The sequence below is a fragment of the Bos javanicus genome, chromosome 16, assembly GCF_032452875.1.
Source record: "Bos javanicus breed banteng chromosome 16, ARS-OSU_banteng_1.0, whole genome shotgun sequence".
NCBI lineage: Eukaryota > Metazoa > Chordata > Mammalia > Artiodactyla > Bovidae > Bos > Bos javanicus.
Window position 1 is genome coordinate 80,887,840 of NC_083883.1, and position 22,994 is coordinate 80,910,833.

General features: G+C 53.9%; 1 protein-coding gene across 7 annotated transcripts in view; it reads right to left on the minus strand.

Moving 5' to 3' along the window:
- The window catches only part of PPP1R12B (protein phosphatase 1 regulatory subunit 12B), a 167,884-nt gene that overhangs the window by 74,350 nt on the left and 70,540 nt on the right, over positions 1-22,994 (minus strand). For 4 of the 7 annotated variants that reach the window (XM_061381763.1, XM_061381770.1, XM_061381767.1 and 1 more), the window contains one exon: positions 21,374-21,553. The exons of 1 other annotated variant lie outside the window; for it this stretch is intronic. In XM_061381763.1, the coding sequence (XP_061237747.1) occupies positions 21,374-21,553 (180 nt within the window). Of the gene's footprint in view, positions 1-12,801; positions 12,924-21,373; positions 21,554-22,436; positions 22,656-22,994 lie in introns of those variants that run through there. 2 more of the 7 variants (XM_061381766.1, XM_061381768.1) reach the window with 2 other exon arrangements.

The window sequence follows — 22,994 nt, forward strand, 5'->3', positions numbered from 1 at the left end:
CTGCCCCCTTCTCTTCTTGCCTTCAATCTTTCCCAGCATCAGGGTCTTTTCCAAAGAATTAGCTCTTCACATCAGGTGGCCAAAGTCAGCTTCAGTCCTTCTAATGAATATTCAGGGTTACACTTCTACGTTATTAAGATGGCGTCTCTCCTCAAACCTCATGACCCAACGTCTGCTAAGCTTCAAACTTTCCTTCCACAGCATCCTCACCTGTCTGGCCGTCCCAGAACTGAAGACAGCTTATCTGGACGAGGCTGTGACTAAAGGAAAGTTGTTTCTGTTTGGCGTTCTATCCAGACCACTCAGGCTTTCCCTCTATATATCAGCAGTAAGGCTGCTTCGCTTTCTCGTCACCTACCGAAGCAGCCCTCTGCGCCTCCTTTAAGCGCCTTCCAGCCTGGCTGTCTGCTGTAAGAGGCCTAGCTTTAGGCCTGGCCTGGCTGTCGAAGTGCCTTTCTCACTGAGCACAATCATTTTCAGGTTTTGATTTAGACTGAGAGACGTGTACCTCTTCCTGTCCCTTGAATACTTAGGGACTCTGGTGGGGTTATCAGCCGGCCTGATTTCAGTACTGCTGTATCCCCAGGGAGAGGGATGCCCAAAGCAAGGCAGACAGATGGGGGAACTGCTGGTCAGCGGAGCAGTGAAAAGCAGCATTTTTGATTGTTTGTGGTTTCATATAGGCGTGGTGTGTAACACCCCAGACAATTACAACAGGATCCTCAAAGATCACTGATCACAGATATCATAACGAATACAGTAAGGGAAAGTTTAAAGCACTGTGAGAACAGCCAGCTGTGAAACAGAGACATGAAGCGGCCAAACGCCACTGGAGAAGCAGTGCTGGCACACGCACGCCTCGCGGGGCGGCCACCGAGCCTCGTGGGGCCCACATAGGGCCCGGGAGCGACACCGGGGCGCAGTCACGCAGCTCTACCCGCGTCTACAGCAACGGCTAAGACTGTTCAGTCACAGACCCTTTCACATTTTAAAAAGTTCTGAAGATCTCCAAACAGCCTCTGTTTATATGGGGTATATCTATTAATATTAACCTTATTAGACATTAAAATAGAGAAATGAAACATGCATTTGTGAATTTATTAGAAAATGACAACCCTATTACATGTTAATATCAATAAGTTATCTTTTATGAAAATAACTACATGTTCTAAAACAAAATTTTAGCAAGAATGGTATTACTTTACATGTTTGTAAATTTCTTTAATGTTGCCTTAAAACAAGATAGCTAGATTTTCATACACATTTCTGCATTCGATACGTGTAGTATTTTATTTTAGCCAAAATATGCAAAAATACGCAGTCCTGCAGAGATATGTAGTTGGAAAAGCAAGGAGTCTTGGAGCAGCCTTTTCGGGTAACGACCGTCCTCTGTAACGACCGTCCTCTGTAATCACAGTCAGATGGAACCGACGCACGTGGTGACCTGAAGCTCGGCTGCCACGTGGAACCTGAAGCCGTGTTAGCAGAGCTCTCGCGCCCGTCACGCTGGAGCCAGTCGTCTGCCTTGTACCTGGGCTGCAAAGCCTTACCCAGGCGTGGCTCTGGGGAAGTACTGGTGCAGCCCTCCCAAATGCACACACATCTCATCACGCAACAGCAACTTTAAAAATCACATCCTTTAACAGTTTCCTTGACATCAGCCTTGGCAATGACTTTCTGACACCAAAAGTAAAGTGGACACACGGGACTTCATCAAACTTCCTGCTTCTGCAAAGGAAACCAGCAACTGGACAAAAAGGGCTCCCACTGATCGGGAGGAAATATCGCAAGTCATATAGCTGATTCGGGGTTAACAGCCAAACTGAAGAACTCACACAACTCAGCAGAAAACAAACAGTCTGATTAAAAAAACGGGCAAAGGATCTGAACAGGCTTTTCCCCAAGAAGATGGACAACAGGTGCATGAAAAGGCACTCACACCACTAATCAGCAGGGAAACGCCAACTACAGGCACAGTGAGAGGTCACCACACACCTGTCAGGACGGCTACCGGACAAGGAGCAACCAGTGCTGGCGAGGACGTGGAGACGTCGTCCTCATGCACTGCTGGGGGATGTAAGCTGCTGTGGCCACTGGGAAACAGCAACGCCGGGACTCCCACGCGGCCCAGCGAGTGCACTGCTGGGCCTTGACCGGAAGGAAACCAGAGCACCACCTGGACCGGAGCTGAAGCTGCACCCCGTGCACTAGTCACAACTGCCCAGACAGGGGGACAGCCAAGTGTCCATCAGCAGACGGACGGACGAAGAACACGTGGCGTCAGTGTGCGCGCGTACACACACAGTAGAATGCTATTTCGTCACCAGAGGAGAAACCTCGCCGTCTGCCACAGCACGGATGGGCCTCGAGGGCCCACACTAAGTGAAATAAGCCAAAGACAAGCACGACGCGATCCCACGTGCATGTGGGATCTAGGAGAACTGAGCGCGCAGGTGTGGAGAACGGACGGGGTTGCTGGGGGCAGGGGTGGGCCAAGCGGGCGAGGCATTCAGAGGCGCAAACTCACAGCCACACAGGCGGCCAGTCCCGGGAGTGGGCACCACGCGGGCGGCGGTGACCAGCGCACACCGCGAATCCGAGACTTGCTCAGACAGCAGACCTTAAAAGTGCTCACCACGAGGGAAAAAATGAGGCTGCGTGTGGGGCTAGACGGCAATTTAATTTATTGTGGCAATCCCTCTGTAATATGTTATCAAATCATTACGCTGTACACCAAAAAGATGTTTTATTTCATCAATTATATCAATAAAAAATAATAAAATTCTTAAAACTCCACATTCTGTAATACTGTCTTTGGTCTCAGAACAGTCTTTGCACATTGGGAAGCAGTGAATACTGTCACCCAAAAGGTATAAGTCTTCCGAAATTCTAACTTCTGCCTTAAATGTTATAATTTGCAACCAATACTCAAAATGACAGTTTCAGTTCGCTCACTTCTAAGAAAATGTGGGCCACACACCTACATCTGAACAGCGGGTCTGAGCATCCGCGTCCCAGGAGGAAGCGGCGCCGGCCGGGAGAGGCAGCCGGCCCCCCTCCCCTCCAGCTGCAGGTCAGCGCCCCAGGACTCGCCGCCGCCCTCTGATCGTGAGGACGCTCCTCCCAGCCTTTCTGCTCTCTCTCTGGGCTGCATGCTGGGCGCTTCCTGCTGTCCAGTGTGTTTAGTTCACGAGTCCTCTCTTTGGCTGCTGTTCTACAAGTGATTTCTTAATTTGTTATTTTAGTTTTCAGTTCTAGAATTTCCATCTTCCTAAACAGAGAACAGTTCTCTATTGAAATTCTCTATCTTGCCTTCTATTTCCTTGAACGTGTTAACCATAATACACTGTGATTACTCTGAAGTCCGGGTCTGATATCATCAATATGAGTCTGTCCTAGTGTCCGCATTTTCTCTTAGTCTTTCATAAATCAGTCTTTTACTCAGCATGTATGGCGATGTTTGAATTAATGCCAGACTTTTTAATGAAAGAAAATGGTACTGGCTTGCAGCTCTGGAAGCGTTGCCACCCTCCAGAGGAGACCCTCTTCCCTGGCCATCAGGCTGAGGAAGCGGTCCCCCGACTCTCACGCAGCGGCCTTGCTTAGAAGGCTGTGACGACGAATCTCATGGGACTCCCCCCTCCAGCGCTGACTCAGCAGGTCCGGAGGGCATCCGAGAAGCTTCTGACTGGTTCTCAGGTGACGCTGGTGACGTGCAGACCACACTGTGAGGAACAGGGGGCTCAGGCAAGCCCTCTGAACCCACCTTGAGACCAAGCTGCTCAGAGGCTGGGCTTCAGCCTCCACAAAGCCGGCCTGGGTCTGGGAAGACTGGCGGCCAGAAGGTGGGTCCTTGGCAGTCCCAGTGGAAGTCTAGGGGCCCCTGGGGCCCTGTTTCTGAACTCTGGCTTCTGTCCCCTCAGCGTGAGGAGCCTTGTAGCCAGCGCCTCGGGGACAGCACAGCCCGGGGCAGGGTTCACCTCCTTGCGACTCCCTCCAGGACTGGGACATGCCCAGTGGTCACTTCCTCACCATCTCTCCAACACCTCCAAAGGCTTCTTTCCCTTCTGTTTATCCAGGTTCTCTGCTTATTCTCAGTGGGAGGGTGTGTCTGTTACAAGACATGCCATAGTCTGAACAGAGGTCCTCAGCCAGGCTGCACGTTGAGAGAGATTTTCCCGCCACATGGGTTAGTAAACTGGAGCCACTGCACACTCTCAGAATGCCTCCTCCCTTAGCGTACGCCTCTCCTCCGGGGCTGCACAAACCTGAGTTTCCAAACTTGCAAGCATAGGCCAGACTCGGAGTCAGTGACCACACCGAGGACAACCCCTGCCCGAGCAGCCCGCCTGGGTGCCAGGCAGCCTCCTTACACCGCACCCCCTCCCTGCAAACACAGGGAGCACCCCAGGACACCCGATTCCTGACTGTGGTCTCTTCTCTGCACCGCAGGCCTCCAGCGGGCACATCTCACCACCTGCTCCAGTCACTTTTCTTGAACAAGAGAAATGCAGCTGGTAAAAATTGCTCTGGGGGAAATCAAGGGCCTTTCACCTCACCTGGAGTCTTAGGTGTTTGAAATCACACACGTTCTTCTCAGAAACAATCAGAAAATAGACCAACGTGTGAAAACAAAAACAAACTTAATTCCTCCACAGGAAGACAAGCTCACGTTATTCTACTACACAGACGTCTAGATGTTTATCCATGTGTGCATATTCAGTATCTGTACACTACATCATAATCTTTTTAATTGATATTACGTACGTTACTTTGCACCTGTGTCAATATGTGAGATCTGTACTAAGTTGTAAGGGAAAAAAACTTATAAAAACAAACCTCAGAAAACCCAAGTACTTGATTTTAAGAGTTTCTGAGGAGGGAAGGAACATCCTCATTCACTTCTGTCCTCCCAGATGCGGGTTCCAGATCCACAGAAGTGAGCACCTCCATGCCCAGTTTCCCGGGGCACACGCTGCACCTTCAGTAGCGCCGGAGTCCTGAACATTCTAAGCCCAGACCAGAGAGCACACTGCAGTCCTGGAGCCAAACCCGGCCACCACATTCTGCAAATCAGGTTTTACCAACAGCAGCAGCAGCAGGATTTAGTATTTGTGACTGAAACAAAATGGCCTGCAAAGTCCAAAACATTCATCACCTGGCCCCTTAAAGAGAATTTTCTGACCCGGCAACACCCATGCCGGGCATACCCACAGCAGCGCACCACGGGCGCTCACGCGTCTGCCCTGCACAGCTCTGCTCTGCAGACGAGTCTCAGCCCACAAAACACTGCAGCGAAGGCACAGCAGAAGCCGTGGCTTTACATCTGCCCCTGCTCTGGCCTCCAGATAAAGACCAGGCTCACATCTGCAATGCAGGGACAGAGGAAGGAACTTTGATGCCAAACCATCTAATTACCATACCTGCCTACTGCATTTCCTGGAAGGCGGGAGGCATTTTGCTTTGTCTGAGGTTACATGGTCAGTAGAATTCAAATACTTGGAATTAAGCAAAATAATGTGTTACTACAATAATTTGACTACAGGAAATAATTTGCTCTCTGCCTCTAAAGTTCACAGTGCCCCATTTACATACAACACATACACTAATTCTATCTTAGAAAGCCGTGCAAAATCATCAGTGAACATCAAGAAAGGCGTAACAGTAATAAAGGACCTAAAATACTTTCGACAAGTTCAGTATGGAGACGAAGACCCTGACACGGACCCAGACCGCCAGGGTTCGAACGCTGGCCCCTCAGCACCCGCGCCAGAGGACTCCGCACAAGACACCTGAGCACTCTCAGCCCGAGGTCCTCAGGCAATGAGGGCGTACCCGGCTGCCACCGCCTCGTCACCCAGCACCAGGGCAGGTGCCACGTGGCCCGGCCGCTGCTTCTGGCCACGACCTCTCCACCCCATGTCAGAAGCTCAGCAGTGATTTGGAAAAGAAAGAAAGGCGCCATTATATCCATCCCACCTAGTTTATTACGGAGCTCCCCTTAATTAGTTTTCCTGGAAATGGATAATTCATTTGGAAGAGGTCATAATGGCCTTGAAAATACTTTCAGCACAGGCTCCAGGGCTCTCTAAGTAAAATGAAAGTATGTGAAGCAGAATGAAGAGGAGGGACCAAAGGGTCTCCCAGGACTGCACAAGGCTGTGTTCCCCAGTGATGAGAATCGGCTCTCGCACAGAATCCACCCATGGGACACTGCTTTCTGGAACAGTGTTGGGGAATCCTACATCTGAACTCTGCTCTGAGGAGAGAAGGGGACTGATGGTTAATTTCAAACCAGGAAGGAAGCAAGATACACATCTGCCTATAGCTGCTGCTGCTAAGTCACTTCAGTCATATCCGATCTGTGCAACCCCACAGACAGCAGCCCACCAGGCTCCCCCACCCCTGGGACTCTCCAGGCAAGAACACTGGAGTGGGTTGCCGTTTCCTTCTCCAATGCACGAAAGTGAAAAGTGAAAGTGAAGTCGCTCAGTCGTGTCCGACTCTACACCTGCTCCATTAAAAGCACTGCAGCCTTGAATGCCAAAGCCACTTCCACAGGACAGTGCTGTATTTACGCAGGCCACTCTACAGTGAGCTCACGGTCAGAGCAGGCATTATAGGCGCCACAAAGGGTAGACGAGCACCGGGGGCAGCAAGGCCGCTTTGTCTCACTCGCCAGGCTACACCCACCAGCTGGCCCACCCACTCTCAAACACCCGGCCCTGGCTGCAGGAGAGACCAGGTCAAACGCAGCTTCACCACTGCTTTTTCTCTTTTAATCGGAAAGAAAGAAAAGCCAAGAAAGTCAACACACAAATATTTACGGAAATAACTCAGATCTTCAACAATAGCCATCCACGCGCCGTAAGACAAACTGGACTTTACATCCATGTGAACCTGCAGAACGCTAGTGTCTAGACTGTGTGACCGGAGAAGGAGAGGCACCCACTCCAGCACTCCTGCCCGGACAATCCCAGGGACAGGGGAGCCTGGTGGGCTGCAGTCTATGGGGTCGCACAGAGTCAGACACGACTGAAGCAACTTAGCAGCAGCAGCAGACTATGTGAAGACCTTGTACCAAGTTCTTTAAAAAAGGGCCAAATTCCAACAGGAAAAAAATCAGCAAAGCATATAATAGGGGAATTTAGAAAAGAGGAAACCCCAAAAGCCTTATAAACAAAAGAGAAAATGTTCACTTTCATAAGTAATCATGAAATAAAAATTAAGACAAAGAGAAACCACTTCATCTTCCATGGATTTGTAAAAACAAAGCACCGATATCATCAAGCGCACCGTAGGCTGCGGAGAACTGCACGCTCAGCGCGGCTGGCAAGCGCGCACAGGAGCAGGGAGGGGGCCTCTCCAGAAGCTGCGCCCACTCCTGACAGGAGGGCCTCCTTGGGGAACAAACGCCCTGGACAGAGCCCTGCACGCGTGCAAGGGGTCGGCAGCGAGTGTGCACGCCGCAGCTGCAGTGCTAGGGGGACCATGCGAGTGCCCTGGATGTCCACTAGTAGAAAACACACCTAACCACACTGCTGTAGTCACACGACGGCCTAGGCGAGCACTGAAAATGGACAGACAGGCCTGCTGAGTGAGAACAGCAGGTTTCGGAATGCCGTCTAGAGAACGACACAACTTGCACACACGGCAAGACCTTGTGGAAGGACGCTGCGTGTGTGCACACACCAAGTGATGACTGACGAGACCTGAAAACGGTGCCTGCCACATTCAGGACAGCGGCCCCCTCGAGGGAGCGGTCAGGGAGATAGGCCGAGGGGACGCAGGGGTGTGAACTAGACTTTAGTAATTTACTTTAAAAATTAAGCCAATATGGCAAGACAGAGGACTTGATAGGGCCAAACCCTAATCTGTTGGATGTCTTAAACATGTAACAAGAGTATTTTAAAAAGGAAACACGGCACAGCTTTATCTCCAAGTGAGTAAAACTTAAAGATGTCAGCAGAGGTACTGTGGGGTGGTGAGACTATGAGTAACTCTTCAGTTCAGTTCAGTCGCTCAGTCGCGGCCAACTCTGCGACCCCACGGACTGCAGCCCGCCAGGCCTCCCTGTCCATCACCAACTCCAGGAGCTTACTCAAACTCATGACCATTGAGTCCGTGATGCCATCCAACCATCTCATCCTCTGTCGTCCCCTTTTCCTCCCACCTTCAATCTTTCCCAGCATCAGGGTTTTTCAAATGAGTCAGTTCTTCGAATCAGGTGGCCAAAGTATTAGAGTTTCAGCGTCAGCATCATTTCCTTTAGGATGGACTGGTTGGATCTCCTTGCAGTCCAAGGGACTCTCAAGAGTCTTCTCCAACAACACAGTTCAAAAGCATCAATTCTTCAGGTTTCTTTATAGTCCAACTCTCACATCCATACGTGACTACTGAAAAAACCATAGCCTTGACTAGACAGACCTTTGTTAGCAAAGTAATGTCTCTGCTTTTTAATATGCTATCTAGGTTGGTCATAACTTTTCTTCCAAGGAGCAAGTGTCTTTTAATTTCATGGCTGCAGTCACCATCTGCAGTGATTCTGGAGCCAAAAAAATAGTCTCTCACTGTTTTCACTGTTTTCCCATCTATTTGCCATGAAGTGATGGGACCAGATGACATTATCTTAGTTTTTGAAAGGTTGACTTTTAAGCCAACTTGTTCACTCTCCTCTTTCACTTTCATCAAGAGGCTCTTTAGTTCTTCACTTTCTGCCATAAGGGTGGTGTCATCTGCATATCTGAGGTTATTGATATTTCTCAGTTCCCAAGGGAGGGGGTGGAGAAGGAAATGGCAACCCACTCCAGTGTTCTTGCCTGGACAGTCCCAGGGACAGGGGAGCCTGGTGGGCTGCCGTCTATGGGGTCGCACAGAGTCGGACACGACTGAAGCGACTTAGCAGCAGCAGGGAGGGGGAAGGGCCAGGGTTCCCGAGGGCAGTGTAGGTGGAGAGGGAGAGTGTTCTGATGGATTCTCAAGGGAAATGGCAGATAGGACTCGAGGAGGACTGGGCACTTCTTGGGAGAAGAAAAGAAATCTTGTTTGATTTTCATGTTCCTCAGCAGGTGACATTTATTCAAGACCACTAACAAGGACAAAAATATATAAGAACAAACAGACTTTTCTGGCTCTTTCTTGCCTTTCAGAATCAGAGAGAAGGGAGTGGTTTGATTTGTTTATACCCTCATTCTAAAGAGAAACTGAGAACTCCAGAAAGTGTACACCTCCAGCATCACCTTAAATAGATGGAGATAAAATAAAGGGGAAAGGAAAAGAATGGCCAGAAAAAAAAATGGCAAGGGTTTCCCTGGTGGCTCAGTGGTAAAGAACCCACCTGCCAAGGTAGGAGACACGGGTTTGATCCCTGATCCAGAAGATCGCACAGGCCAAGGAGCAACTAAGCCTGGGAGCCACGACTGCTGAGTCCCCGTCCCCAGAGCCTGCTGCAACTACAGGAAGGCCTGGACACGGCCATGAAGACTCACCGCAGCCCAAGACGAGTAAATAAAATCACACACGCACACACACACACTCTCTGGACACAGCCACGAAGACTCACTGCAGCCCAAGACGAGTAAATAAAATCACACACACACACACACACACTCTCTGGACACAGCCACGAAGACTCACTGCAGCCCAAGACGAGTAAATAAAATCACACACACACACACACACACTCTCTGGACACAGCCACGAAGACTCACTGCAGCCCAAGACGAGTAAATAAAATCACACACGCACACACACTCACTCTCTGGACACAGCCACGAAGACTCACTGCAGCCCAAGACGAGTAAATAAAATCACACACGCACACACACTCTCTGGACGCAGCCACAAAGACCCACCGCAGCCCAAGACGAGTAAATAAAATTACACACACACACACATATATATAAAAGACTATCGAGAGTTCCGGGCAGCCCCCAGCAGTCAGGCTCCACAGTGTCAGGAAGGAGACCCGATGACGCAGGAGGGGCCTGAGCAGCTGGCGGGGGTGGGGGGGTCCCAGAGGAGAAGAGGAGCGGCCTGCAGGGGTGGGAGGGCTGCAGGAGCCAGAGGAGGGAGAGGGTAGGGACTGAGGGGACGGAAGACACAGGCTCTGGAAGCAGCGGCCCCGCAACCACGGGCAGAGTCGGCAGCGGAGGCGTGGGGTTGGGGGGGACGCGGCGGGGCAGAGCCCCTTGTCAGCAGGTCTCAGGGTGGGGGACAGGGTGCATCAGCCTTGCCTCGAGAGCGACAGGGGGAGTGGGTGACGGGCGGCCGGCACGCGGGCTCCAGGCCAGGAGGTGACGACGCGGCCCTGGGCAGGCCCCTTGGTCCAGGGACATGAGGGGGCAGCCCTGCCGTCCCCAGCGTGCTCGGGGTGCCCCTTCTCCAAGTGCTTCTTCAGGGAGGAGCCGAGTTCCCCCAGGGCCCCCGAGCTGTCACTACAATTTATTACAGGTCAGCAAAAGCACACAGGAGTCGTGAGTCACATTCTATTTCCCCTGTTTTAAGGTTAGAAGACTAGGATTTCTTCAGAGGAAACAAAATAAAAGCTAGGCCACTTTACTGCCCAGGGTGAACAAAGAGCCCGAGGAAAAGCATCAAGAAGAGCCAGAAACAGCGGCTCGCCCAGGTAACTCCACCAGCCAACCCCAGCTCTTCAGCTCTTGTTAACACAGAAAGAGGTGCCCCCCAGGCTCTGGCACACCCCCGAGGGCACCGTGCACCCGCCTAGGACGCAGCAGGCGGCTTCCAGGAGCCCTGCACGTCCTTCGGCCTCAGACGGGACAGAGAGCTTTCAGTCTTTGTTCTCAGGAGTGGGTTCTCCCAGGACACATATTCATGTCCTTCAAAATCAGAACGTCTGGAGTGCCTAGGCCTGCGCCCACACTGCCAGCTCACGGTGCCCAGGGACCAGTGGAGACTGGAGCCTCGGACGCTGCCCCGTGGGGTCAGAGCAGGGGGCGGTGACGTCCCAGAGGCCTGGCTTTGAGCCCTGGCTTTGCCACTTACCTCTGTGACTGTGGGCAGGACCATAGTCCACCTTAACTTTCTTATATGTGCCAAGAAAAAATACTATTCATCTCAAGTTATGAAGGCTGAATGCATCTGGAGGTACTGGCGTATACTAAGTGTTCACAAATATCAATCCCCTCACCTGTCCAGGCCTTTCTTGTCTTTAGGCACCTTGGGTCCCCCTCACTTCATGGCCCTCTCTAGGTAGGTCATGTGTAGGACCGCCCACCCTACACAACCCGCCTTCTTCTCTGAGCGCCTAATACACCCCCCGCCCCCGACAGTCTGCTCCCTCATGGCCTCCGAGGTGGGCACCTGGCATCCCCGGTCTCGGGGCACAAGGCAGGCAGGGCTCTCGTTTTAAACCCACGGCTCCCGGCACAGCAGTGAGCGTGTGGCCGGCGGGACAGCCACCTCTGGACTTCAGGCAGACCGGAGCTAAGTTAAAAGGCAACCTCAAGGTGCAGGGCCCGGGAGCCCTCCCCTGTGCCTGCCGCTCTCACCAGGAGGAGTGTCCACCAGCCCGGACACCCCCGGGAAGGAACGACCCAAACAGAGCAGCAGGGTCTCGGGAGGCCGCCTTCCCGAGTCACCACGGTCACCACGCGTGCCTCTGCTGCCCCCCGCTGGACACGGGGGTCACTGCACAGCAGCACGCTGCCGCCCCCACCCGACACCTGCGTGCTGTGCGGAGATCGCGGCAGGACCAGCGCCCGGAGCTCCCGTGGCGGCGGCAGCGTCAGCCGGACCAGCCTGAGCACAGGGCCACAGAGGCACATGGGGAGAGGACCCTGAGCTCGGCCGGGCCTGGGGGAACAGAGCCGCAGCGGGGTTGATACCAGGAGCTCTCCCAGTAACAACAGAACGTGGTTCAGCAGACAAGAGGACAGCGGCTGTCCCAGAACAAAGGGTCAGCATGGACGTCAGACACACTCGGGGACGTCTGGGCTTGCTACCTGCAACATAAAGTGGGGCAACTGCCAGAGACACGCGGGGCAGGGGGGCGGGAGGAGCAGGGAGGGAGGGTCCGGCTCCGGGAGGCCGAGTCCAGAAGGTCCCATGAGCAGTGACTCCACGGGCCAAACCGACGACCCAGCAGCAGCAGAGTCTCCTGCACGGCCTGACCCGGTACCTTCTGAATTCTGTCTGGAATCTGGTCCTCTGCGCACCCAAGACCATGAGGGGACGACTCACACACACGGGAAAACATTCACTGCCATTAAGATTCAATCTGATTGTCAGGTTTGTCGCAGGCGAAGAGCTTCTACCCCGAGCTCAACGCATCAGTCTCTTTGCTTTATGATTTCCTGTTCAAAGGCCAACTCAAGTGGTGCCCTATACCTTCACACACCCACACCAGCTTCTCTAACTGAGGTAAATATCTGACGTGTTTTATTCACTTAAAATTCATACTATGTAACGTGTAAGATGAAGCAACACAACCACACAACCAGCGTCTGAGCACTGCTGGCCCCCTTGAGTGTGACGTCACCGAATCTTATCTCAGGAGGACAGGCACGTTTCCTCTTCCCCAAACTCCTATCTGCCCTCTGCCTGCCTGACCTCCACGAGCAGACCCTGAGCCAGCGTGTGTGTTTACACTCCCTGGGACAGAGGAAATACCAGCGAGGGTCCACACGGGTTCTGACCCACACCGCATCCTGGCCTCACCACTTCCAGCCCCAACCATGGCACCCGAGCAGCGTGCACACCCGCCCGCCTCCCGAAGAACCGGAGGGGAGGGCAGACAGCGGAAAAGGCTCCGGCCGTCAGGGTCTCCGGCAGACTCACCCGCCGCTTCCGCACTCAGGCCCCGCGCTCGCGGGGGCCCGGGGTGGCACGCCAGCTAGCCGCAAACCCAAAGCAGCAAGATCCACTTCCCGCGCCTCCCATTTCTGTAAATCCAGGGGCGGCAGGGACTCTGCTGCCAGGTCAAGTCACAGAGGGGAGAGGTCGGGCACCCGGACACACCGCCACACACCTGGGCCTGGCAGCGGCGTTGCCAGAGCCTGCTTTTCAACGGACAGGTGGCCGCCCCTCTGCAGCCCTCCCCTAGTAAGCACTAGAGGTCGTTTCGTGAGGTTGTTGCAAGCCACCATTTTCCTAACATGGGAAAATCACCTGGTACGGGGTGGGGGCGGCTTGAGTGAGGGCCCAACATTCTGGTCCCTCCCACCGGGCACAAACACTCACAGCTCTGAAAAAAGAACCCCCTATCGGGAGGAGATTAGCTGTGCCCTCAGGGCTGATACGGCCGGCGCTGGCGCTGCGGGGCTGGGAGCAGGGGCAGCGGCCCCGGGCCCCCGGGACATGGATGTCCCGCGGGGAGGGGGTGCTCGGGGAGCCCCACTCCTGAACTGCTACGTGGGGAGCTGAGCAGCCACGTGACAAGCGCCACTGCCTCTGGGCCCGATGAGTGCGTGTCTCAGGGGCTGCATTCAGCAACAGAAAGCAGCCTTTCCCTCCCCGGCCCCTCAGCCTCACTGCAGCAGCCCTCGGCAGGCACTGCCCGGGCCCGCTTTCCCGGAGCTGCTGAGGGGGCTGGACACCACCGTGCTATGTGCAGACAGCTCCCCGGAGCCAGGATGCGCCACACCTCCACTCAAGTGCTCCCCTCAACGGCTTCTGTATATTAAAAGTTACGCGATCAGCACCATAGTCAATTTTAAAACACTGGGATCAGCCCCAAAGGAAACCCTACACACGCTAGCAGTTCCTTCCCACTTGGCGCTCTTAAACCCAGACCAGCTGCGTCTCCCCCTGGCTGACTCATGCCCTGCAGTATTGGATGTGAGCCGGCGGTGACGGCAGGACCCCCCACTTCACCCTGAGGGGGACAGGCGGGGCTGCCACGCATGCTCCCCACCGGCTGTAGACATCCCTCCACAGCCACTGGCAGGTGCCTGCAGACCCCGACACCCTGTGCCTGTGGGGCACGTGGCCGGGCGGAGGCGCCCCAGCACCCGCAACCACACTCGGGCAGGTGCCGGGGCCACGGCGGCAACGACGGGGTGGCTGTCGGAGCTCGGGACACACGAAAGGCGCCCCCAAACCAGTGATACTCGACGCTGCATGGCAAGGCGTGTGCTTGGTGACCAAATGGCGCAAACGACCTCCTGACATGGAAGAAACAGGTCAGGCAAGTGTAGTCTTTAACCGCCGGTAAGTCAACGTGGTAACTCACCACACAAGCAACCCAGCAACCCGCAGTGCGGCCAGAGACAGGCATGGACTGACAGCTACCCAGCCTCGTAGGCAAAGGAAACACTCATTTCAGAACAAAGCTCAGAGGCTGGAGGAGCTGGGAACCCCTTTCCAGAGTACCTCTCCTCGAGCTGACCACTGCCTTGTCTTCAGCATGGATCCTGAGAGATGAGTCAAACAGCTTTAAAAAACCATGACTCAGAGTTTAATTACTTGGTTTAAATCTCTCACATTCCAAAGACGAGGCCAAATTAATCTGCTGACAGCTTCACTCAGCGGAGTAACTGCCCAGCTTCCTAAGACCCCGAAGAATTCAGGAAGGTCGACCCATGTGGTGTGCCCAACTCGGCTGTAAACACACCACGCAAAGCAAGTGTGTGGGAGCTACTGGGGAAAGACAAATAATTTCAGTTCATGTAGAGAAAAACCATTTTGGTTATTTCTATAAGAAAAGAAAAGCGCGCCAAGAAAAAAAAAGAACGTAAAATTCAGGGCTGGGGCTTGTGGGAGGGGGAAGCTGGAGAGGACCAGAGGCCGGCGCTCTAATGTTAGCAGGGCTGTTTAGAGGGTTGCTAAGGGAAACCTGAGGCTGCGGGTCTCGCGGCAGCTGCTCCGGCCACGTGCCCTCCCCACCACGCCTCCGGTCCAGTGACCTTACACAGTCCCATGGCCCCGGGGGCCCTGGGCCAGGAGCGGCCCCGGAGCGCGGTGCAGGCCTGGAGTCCCATGGCCCCGGGGAGCGGCCCCGGAGCGGCCCGGAGCGCGGTGCAGGCCTGGAGTCCCATGGCCCCGGGGGCCTCGGCCCAGGAGCGGCCCCGGAGCGCGGTGCAGGCCTGCAGGGCCATGGGGTGGACATGGCTGTGCCCCGTCACACGTGGAGATGGACTGGCCCCGGGACTGAACCTTTTTTTTTTTATTTTAAATCCAAAATAAGAAATGGTTAGGAAGTTCAATGGGGAGGAAAAGAGGCTTGAGACACGGCCCCCGTCGCCCACCTCGATGCTCTTGGGCCTCGGCATTTCCACCTGCAACTTGGGGCCGTAACCTCCTTCCTTTCCATCGGGTAACAAGAATGTGCCAGGCACAGGGGTGCTTTTCAGGGAAAAAAAAAAAAAAGAAACTTTGTAAATCTAAGATTGTGCCCTTCTCAAAGGTAATAAATTTCCAGAGGTCCTGAGCTGAGCTTATGCAACAAAATCATAAATTACCTAGACTCCTGCATACGGTGTCTGGAACCACTTAACTATTAAGGCTGCTCCTCAAGGACTGCGGCCTCTTCAAAGACTCACATCCTCACAGAGACCTGTCCACAGAGCTCGCCGGCCCTCCACCACCATTACAACAGTAACACTCCATCACTCTACAACTCTGGAAAATAGACCAAAAATAAGTTATCCCTCATCCCTGAGAAGAGCCTGGTGCTAACCTTTCCCGTGTGGTCACCACGTGGTGTCACAGCTGTGCCCTGGGCCAGCCCCTGCACTGACGCCAGTGGCCCTGTCTGCAGCTCGCAGGCTGAGCTCAGGGCCCCACAGGGGGCGGCTGCTCCTGCACCCACCGAGCCACGGAGGCAGCTCAGAAGGGGAGAGCCAGTGCGCCGGGCACGGTGACCCACATCCCACTTCACAGGCGGCAGTGACGCTGCAGACGGCGATGTTTCCCAAGACGACGTTCCCCCAGTCAGGTCCCGCTGTGACCGGTCTGAAGGACCGGTCCCGACACTGTCCGTCTCCGACGGGACCCGTAAACACAGGCTACAGGCCTCCAGTTCCCAGCAGGAGCCGGAATCCCGCCGCAAGGACCCGACTTCAGAGGACGCTGCGCGTCAGGGCGAAGAGTGAGCACCCAGCATGTTTTCTCAGAAGGAAAATTCGGTTGTTTGCAAAACATGTGATTTGTTTCTCTTTCAGCCTGTGTTTGTCTGAAGGAGAAACTGAATGACTTTGATTCTGTAAAGGCTTAAATGGCATGTTTTATTTGCTCGAGTTGTTCCCCAGCTGAATACACTCTAGCCCACAGCCTTGAGAGCAGCAGCTCAGGCTTCTCAGCACAGACACACGACACCACCAGCTCCTGCCCGCCCCTTGGGAGCCACAGTCTCCAGATTATCCCAGCGGAATACCACTGGGGTTCCTGTGAAAAATACAAGGATTCCGCAGACACGGAAAGTGGGGAAGGCTGCAGATGCTCACCCTCCCTGCCCTGAGGCTTGAGAGGAAGCCTGTTCACCATCTGAACCGCAGTTGACAAGCTCACTTAGCCACAGAACACTACTACTTCATCTAGACCTGCTTCACAGAAGACACTTGGGCAAACGCCGCACGGCCTTACCTCCCCCCAGCGTCAGGCACAGTCACCTGTTCCTTGCGCGTCTCATGTTCCCTCTAAATCACCACCCACCGCCCACAACCGACCCCTCAAAACTCAAGCCCGGCACCTCTGTGGGCAGCTCCCCTGCGCCTCCGACCCGCACTGTGCGGTCGGCCCGTCCACACGCCCGACCTCAGATCTGCAGCTTCCGGGTGGCCTGCTGGCCTCCCCAGGGATACACGGGCCAGCTCTGCTGGGACTGCGCCTCCTGACACCTCCGCTGGGCACACGGCAGTCTCACTGCGAGGCTGCAGCACACTCACACAGCACTATTGAACACACGAGCATGCAGCAGAGCCTCCTGTCCCAAGAAGCGCCCCCAACCCCTCACTTGACTGCTCTGCCTACAGACCTGCCTTTGGTACAACTGCTCGCTCCCAGTTACCCTCACTGTGAGTAAAACTCAGACTTCGTGGCAAGACAAGAATGACTCAGGCGTAAAACGACGTCTCTGTCCTCCGGCCCCTCCGCCTCTACCGTGCAGCGTGTCTGCCTTTCACACAGACCAAACCTCTGTCGGCAGACATGCCTGCTCAACCACACGCAGCAGCAGCAGCAGCCCTGACAAGACAGCCCCTCAGAGAGAGCCCTCCTCCCGGATGGGGCCGTGAGGATGAGCAGACCGGGTCGTGCCGACCGCCAGTAAGACGTCATGGATGGACAGACGGCCTGTGGTCCCAAACCTCACGGCCCTGCTGTGCCAGGACCCCCGACGGGAGAACCGTCCTCGGGGCCTCCTGAGACGGTCTTCCAGGTCACAGTCCTCCAGTGGGGCTCCAATAAAACCCTGCGGGCGGACTGTGCTGACGTGACGGTCGAGGCACAGTCTGCGGTTTCTGCCGGAGCTCGCAGGCCCGGACCCCACTCTGTGCACACCCTTGCCTGCCGCAGCGCGTGCAGCGTTGCTTGCGAGGGCATCTCTGGAGGGGACCGCGGCACGGAAATGCCTCAGACCCCGGGCTGCACACGTGCTTCTTCTCGAGGTAGTTTCGACCGTGTGTGTGCCATGCCGGCCCCCAGGCTTCCAGAGTACACAGCTGGATCCTACGTTAGAGTCTTGGCTTGGGATTTCCAAACTGCATGCGTAGTAAAAACAGCCCAAAGATTTTTCTGACGACAAAGACTACCGTAAGCACAGCGAACTACATTCAATATCTTGTAATAACCTAAAATGGAAAAGAACCTGAAGAAGAAAATAACATATACGTATGTATTCTTTAAAATCGAGAGTTTTCCATCCCTGCCTAGACCTCTCTTTTCTGGAGCAGGGGCCGGGACCCAGGCAGCCCAGATGGGCTCCTGGTGAATGGTCTAAACACACTCAGGCCCACAGACCGGCGTCCTGCGTCCACACTGGGCACCAGATCCAAGCCTCCAGCCCCCAGGCCTCAGGCTGCCCCAGGCCACGCAGACCACTCTGGCTTTTGGGGCCTCCTCACATCTGCCCCCTGGGAGCTTCCTTTCCTTCTTCCTCGCTCAGACACACTCTGCTACGCTGACCGGGGAACAGGGTCCTTGCGGGCCCACCTACTGCGCTGCTGGAGCTGCCCCGAGGGGGCTCCTCATCCTGTCCCGCCGCGGCCACCGCCCTCCTCCATGCGCCCCGCTCCCCTGTCTGCAGAGGCCCCGACGGGTCGCCTCACCCCCTCCCCGTCATTCCTCCCTGTCCACTCCACACGCAACGCTGCAACCAGAGCTCAAAAGGCAGAGTTTTAAAAAATGTAACTCAGACCAAGTTATTATTATTATTTTGGCTAAAATCTTCTATGGACAGATAACTAAGAAATTCTACGCTGAGGTATACACCCAAGAGAAATGAAAACATATACCCACACAGAAGCTTGTACCTGAATGTTTATAATAGCCAAGAGGCAGGACCAATCCAGATGTCCAGCAACTTACGAATGTCAAACAAAATGCAGGATAGCCATCCAACAGGACAGTGTTCACCCACACAAAGAAGAAAGTCCTGACGCACACCACAGCACAGAGAGCCTTGGAGACACCAGGCCGGGGAAAGAAGCCAGTCACAGAAGACCATGCCCGGACTGCACTTCGGGGCGATGGTCCAGGTGGGGAGCTCCAGAGAGACAGAGGGCAGGAGCGGGGAGTGAGGACAGCGGGGACCCGGGGCACAGAGCGAGGAGCTGGGTTCCTCTTGAGGTGAGGAAGGCTTTAACGTGGACAGGTGATCGCGCCTGGCGACTCACACGCTGTGTGACGCGTATCTCTGCAAGGTGTTCAGAACACTCTTCCTGAGGCCGATGACGGCTCTGCGCGCAAGCCCGCACTCCTCCCAGCTGTGGCCGCCCGCCCCTCGCAGCCCCGGCCTGCCCTGGGGCCTCAGCCCGGACCACCCTGGCCAGCACCCTCCCCATGTCAGTCTCCTCCAGGGCCTCTGGAGCAAGGAGCGCCTCGCGCACTGCCTGGAGTGCACACCCGCTCCCCGCAGCTCCCAACAGGGCGGGCCTTGCACTCCTGGCCTGACTTTCTCTGAGCCCCCCGGAGTCCTCTGTAAGGCACCTTGACTTAATTCTTTTATGCGCGCTGCTCCTTGAGGAAACGCACCGCATTCCACACAGCACGTGGTGCAGAGCTGTTACTCAGTAAATACTGCGGATCACAGGAGACTCCTGAAGCAAGCCCACAGTCCGCAGCAGGCTGCCACGCAGAGGTTATAAAGCCCCGGCAGACCGTCGCCGTGTCCCCTGCTCTCCCTGCGGCTCCCAAGCAGCAGCGGGGCAGCCTGCAGCCCCTGGCTCAGCGTCCTTCAGGGCCCGTGGTCCCAACGGTGGATTTAACCCATTTCACTTGTCTCCACTCAGGAGCAGTTTTCAAAGGGAGTTTTTTTTCAGCAAATCAAAGATGACTTTCGCATTCAGTCTCTGGATGAAACTAACAGCATCTGACTCACGTCTGAGCTACGAGACGCACAAACAGCAAATACTGAAGATCTGATTTACTAAACCTGTCCTGGCTGGAGGCTCATCGTAAGATGACAACTGTTGGCTCTGCAACCTGTTAGCCCAAAAAATAGAATCTCTTCAAGTTTTATGTAAATAATGAAAAAAGAAAGGAAGGAAACGAAGAAGAAAAGCACTTTTTCAACCTATCTTCCTCCATTTCGTCTCAAAAGACATGCCTTTGAGCTATCTTTACAATAAACACGTATCTAGAGCATATAACTCACTGTATCTGTAGATGAAAAGACGCTCTGACCTGCGACACATGTGCACACACTCACAAACACAACACTCCTTCTTTTTGGATATTCAGAATAAAATGGAGTCAGACTGGAATCTAAATTTTGCTAACATTTCACTTCTTTTTATGGTCTTAAAAAAGGGGTAATTATGTCTTCAGTCTTCAGTTCCCAAATGGAATGCATTCTATTTTTCACCACTTCATCAAATGGAGAAAACGGCCTGTCCATTTCAGTCGATACTCCAAGGTCTCTCAGGCCCGATGCTTAGTTCAGTTCAGTTGCTCAGTCGCAGCGTCTGACTCTTTGCGACCCCACAGACTGTAGCACACCAGGCTTCCCTGTCCTTCACCAACTCCCAGAGCTTACTCACACTCATGTCCATCGAGTCGGTGATGCCATCCAACCATCTCATACTCTGTGGTCCCCTTCTCCTCCCGCCTTCAATCTTTCCCAGCATCAGGGTCTTTTCCAATGAGTCAGTTCTTCGCATCAGGTGGCCAAAGTATTGGAGCTTCAGCTTCAGCATCAGTCCTTCCAGTGAATATTCAGAACCGATTTCCTTTAGGATGGACTGGTTGGATCTCCTTGCAGTCCAAGGGACTCTCAAGAGTCTTCTCCAACACCACAGTTCAAAAGCATCAATTCTTTGGTGCTCAGCTTTCTCTATAGTCCAGCTCTCACATCATACATGACTACTGGAAAAACCATAGCTTTGACTAGAGACACCTTTGTTAGCAAAGTAATGTCTCTGCTTTTTAATATGCTGTCTACGTTTGTCATAACTTTTCTTCCAAGGAGCAAGCATCTTTTAATTTCAAGGCTTCAGTGACCATCTGCAGTGATCTTGGAGCCCAGAAAAATAAAGTCTGCCACTGTTTTCATTGTTTCCCCATCTATTTGCCATGAGGTGATGGGACCAGATGCCGTGATCTCAGTTTTCTGAATGCTGAGTTTGCAGCCGCTTGTTCACTCTCTTCTTCACTTTCACCAGAGGCTCTAGTTCTTCTTCGCTTTCCGCCCTAAGTGTGGAGTCAGCTCTCTCAGCTCCTCCCTAAAGTCTCTGAGGTCAGCTCTCGGCTGCTCCCTCCACCCCTCCAGCAAGTCTACAGAACAGCCAGCCACTGACCCCCGCCACTCGCCACGCACTGTCCACTGCCTTTTCTGACATTCTTCTCAAATTAATCCACTGCACATCGAGCTCTGCTTCTCGGAGCCTTTTGTTGCGTCCCTGCTCTCCTTTGCTGCCAGAGGTCGGCACGGGCCGCACAGAGCGGGACTGAGACCCTTCCCTGTGCTCAGGCGCTGCAGCGCCAGGGGAGACAGGGCCTGAGGGGCCTCTCTTCCGTAAGATGAGGAGACAGAAGAAACGCCTGTATCCGTAACAGAAGAAGTACGTACGTTAAATAACCAGAAGTAGTTAAAATCTCCACCGAAAGTCTCCAAGAGGCAGGGTACAAACCCGAGCCGCACCAGAAAGCTCTGTCTCCAAGAAGCCTCTGAGCTGGGGGCTGACTGTCGCCGCCCACCCTGCACCTCCCACCTCCTGCTGCAGAGCAGAGCCCACAGAGGGCGGGGGCCACACACCTCCTCCTCTGCCTGGCTTCCACAGAGGGCTCAGGGCCAGGGGCGCAGAGCAGCGTGGTGGCTGGAACCCCGCTGGCAGTGCTGGGCGGGGGGCGGTTCGTGATCACACAGAGCGGGCTGCTGCAGGCGACGCCGTCGGCTCTCTCTGCCGTGGAGTCGGCCTGGGACCTGTAAGGGGTCCTAAAATCAAGAAGGACACAGCAGAAAGGGAACGGTCAGCACACAGACACCACCGCCCTGGGACCTGTGAGGGGTCCTGAAGTCAGGAGGACATAGCAGAAGGGGAACAGTCAGCGCGCGCGCACACACACACAGACACACACACAGACGCACACACAGACACACACACACAGACACACACACACACAGACACACACACACACAGACACACACACACCACCGCCCTGGGACCTGTGAGGGGTCCTGAAGTCAGGAGGACATAGCAAAAGGGAACAGTCAGCGCGCGCGCACACACACAGACACACACACACCACCGCCCTGGGACCTGTGAGGGGTCCCGAAGTCAGGAGGACATAGCAGAAGGGGAACAGTCAGCACACACACACAGACGCACACACACACACACACACACACACAGACACACACACACCACCGCCCTGGCAGAGGCAGAGCCTTGAGGAGGGCTTGCCCAGAGAATCTTCTTGCTCAGAATTTGTCTGTGGTTGGTCTGTTTTCTTAATTCTGAGCTCTTAAATCTTACAACAGTGATTATGCTTTCAATCTGACATCTTCTGCCTAAGGAGTTATGTTTCAGGAAAAGGGAAAAAAAATTTTTGAGATACAAAAAAATGTCATTTAATTAGCTATGGCACAAGTAGTGACAGACACGAAAGTGCTCTGAATGCCTCCTAAGCACCACCTGGTCTCCACACTCTCACACACACACACACACACACACACACACACAGGACGACACTGAGGTCACTTACACCGCCCGCAGCCCCAGGTAGGGAGCCCCGAGGGGCCGCGGCCGACACCAAGCAGGCAGACGACCGTCTTCCCAGATCGCCCAGACCCACTCGGGAGCACTCTGCAACCTCACCTAGCGGAGCAAGCGCTCTCTCTCCAGGGAGCCAGTGCCCGACTGTCCACATTCACAACTGCAGACAGGAGTGACCCAACAGAAACTAACGGGATCCTACGCGCAACCCTGAGACAGACTTCCCTTTGGCAAGCTGTGCAATTACACTCATTTACATGAAAACAAGATCTTTGTTTCTTAACAAAGACTTGAGAGCAGCCATTGGCTCTGCACCCAAAAAGCCATCGTTTGTGATGTCACAGCTTGTTGCTGGGGTAACAGAGACCCAAAATTGATACTCACAGACATGGGGAAGCAATGGAAGAAATAAATGCTAAAAATCTGTTTTTTTCACCTAATTACAACTACCACAAATGCTTTAAGTAGCTATAAGCTCATTTTCAAATAATCACATTATAATAAGCTTGAAAGAATGATCAGATCATAAAACTACCAATACGGTACCTAGATGCAAGGATAAAAATAGAACAGTTCTGAACTGGTATCTAAAAAACACAAGACACTTCTCCAGAAGCAGTTAATAGCTCAGGAAAAAGATGAGATTTCACTTTTTTTTTT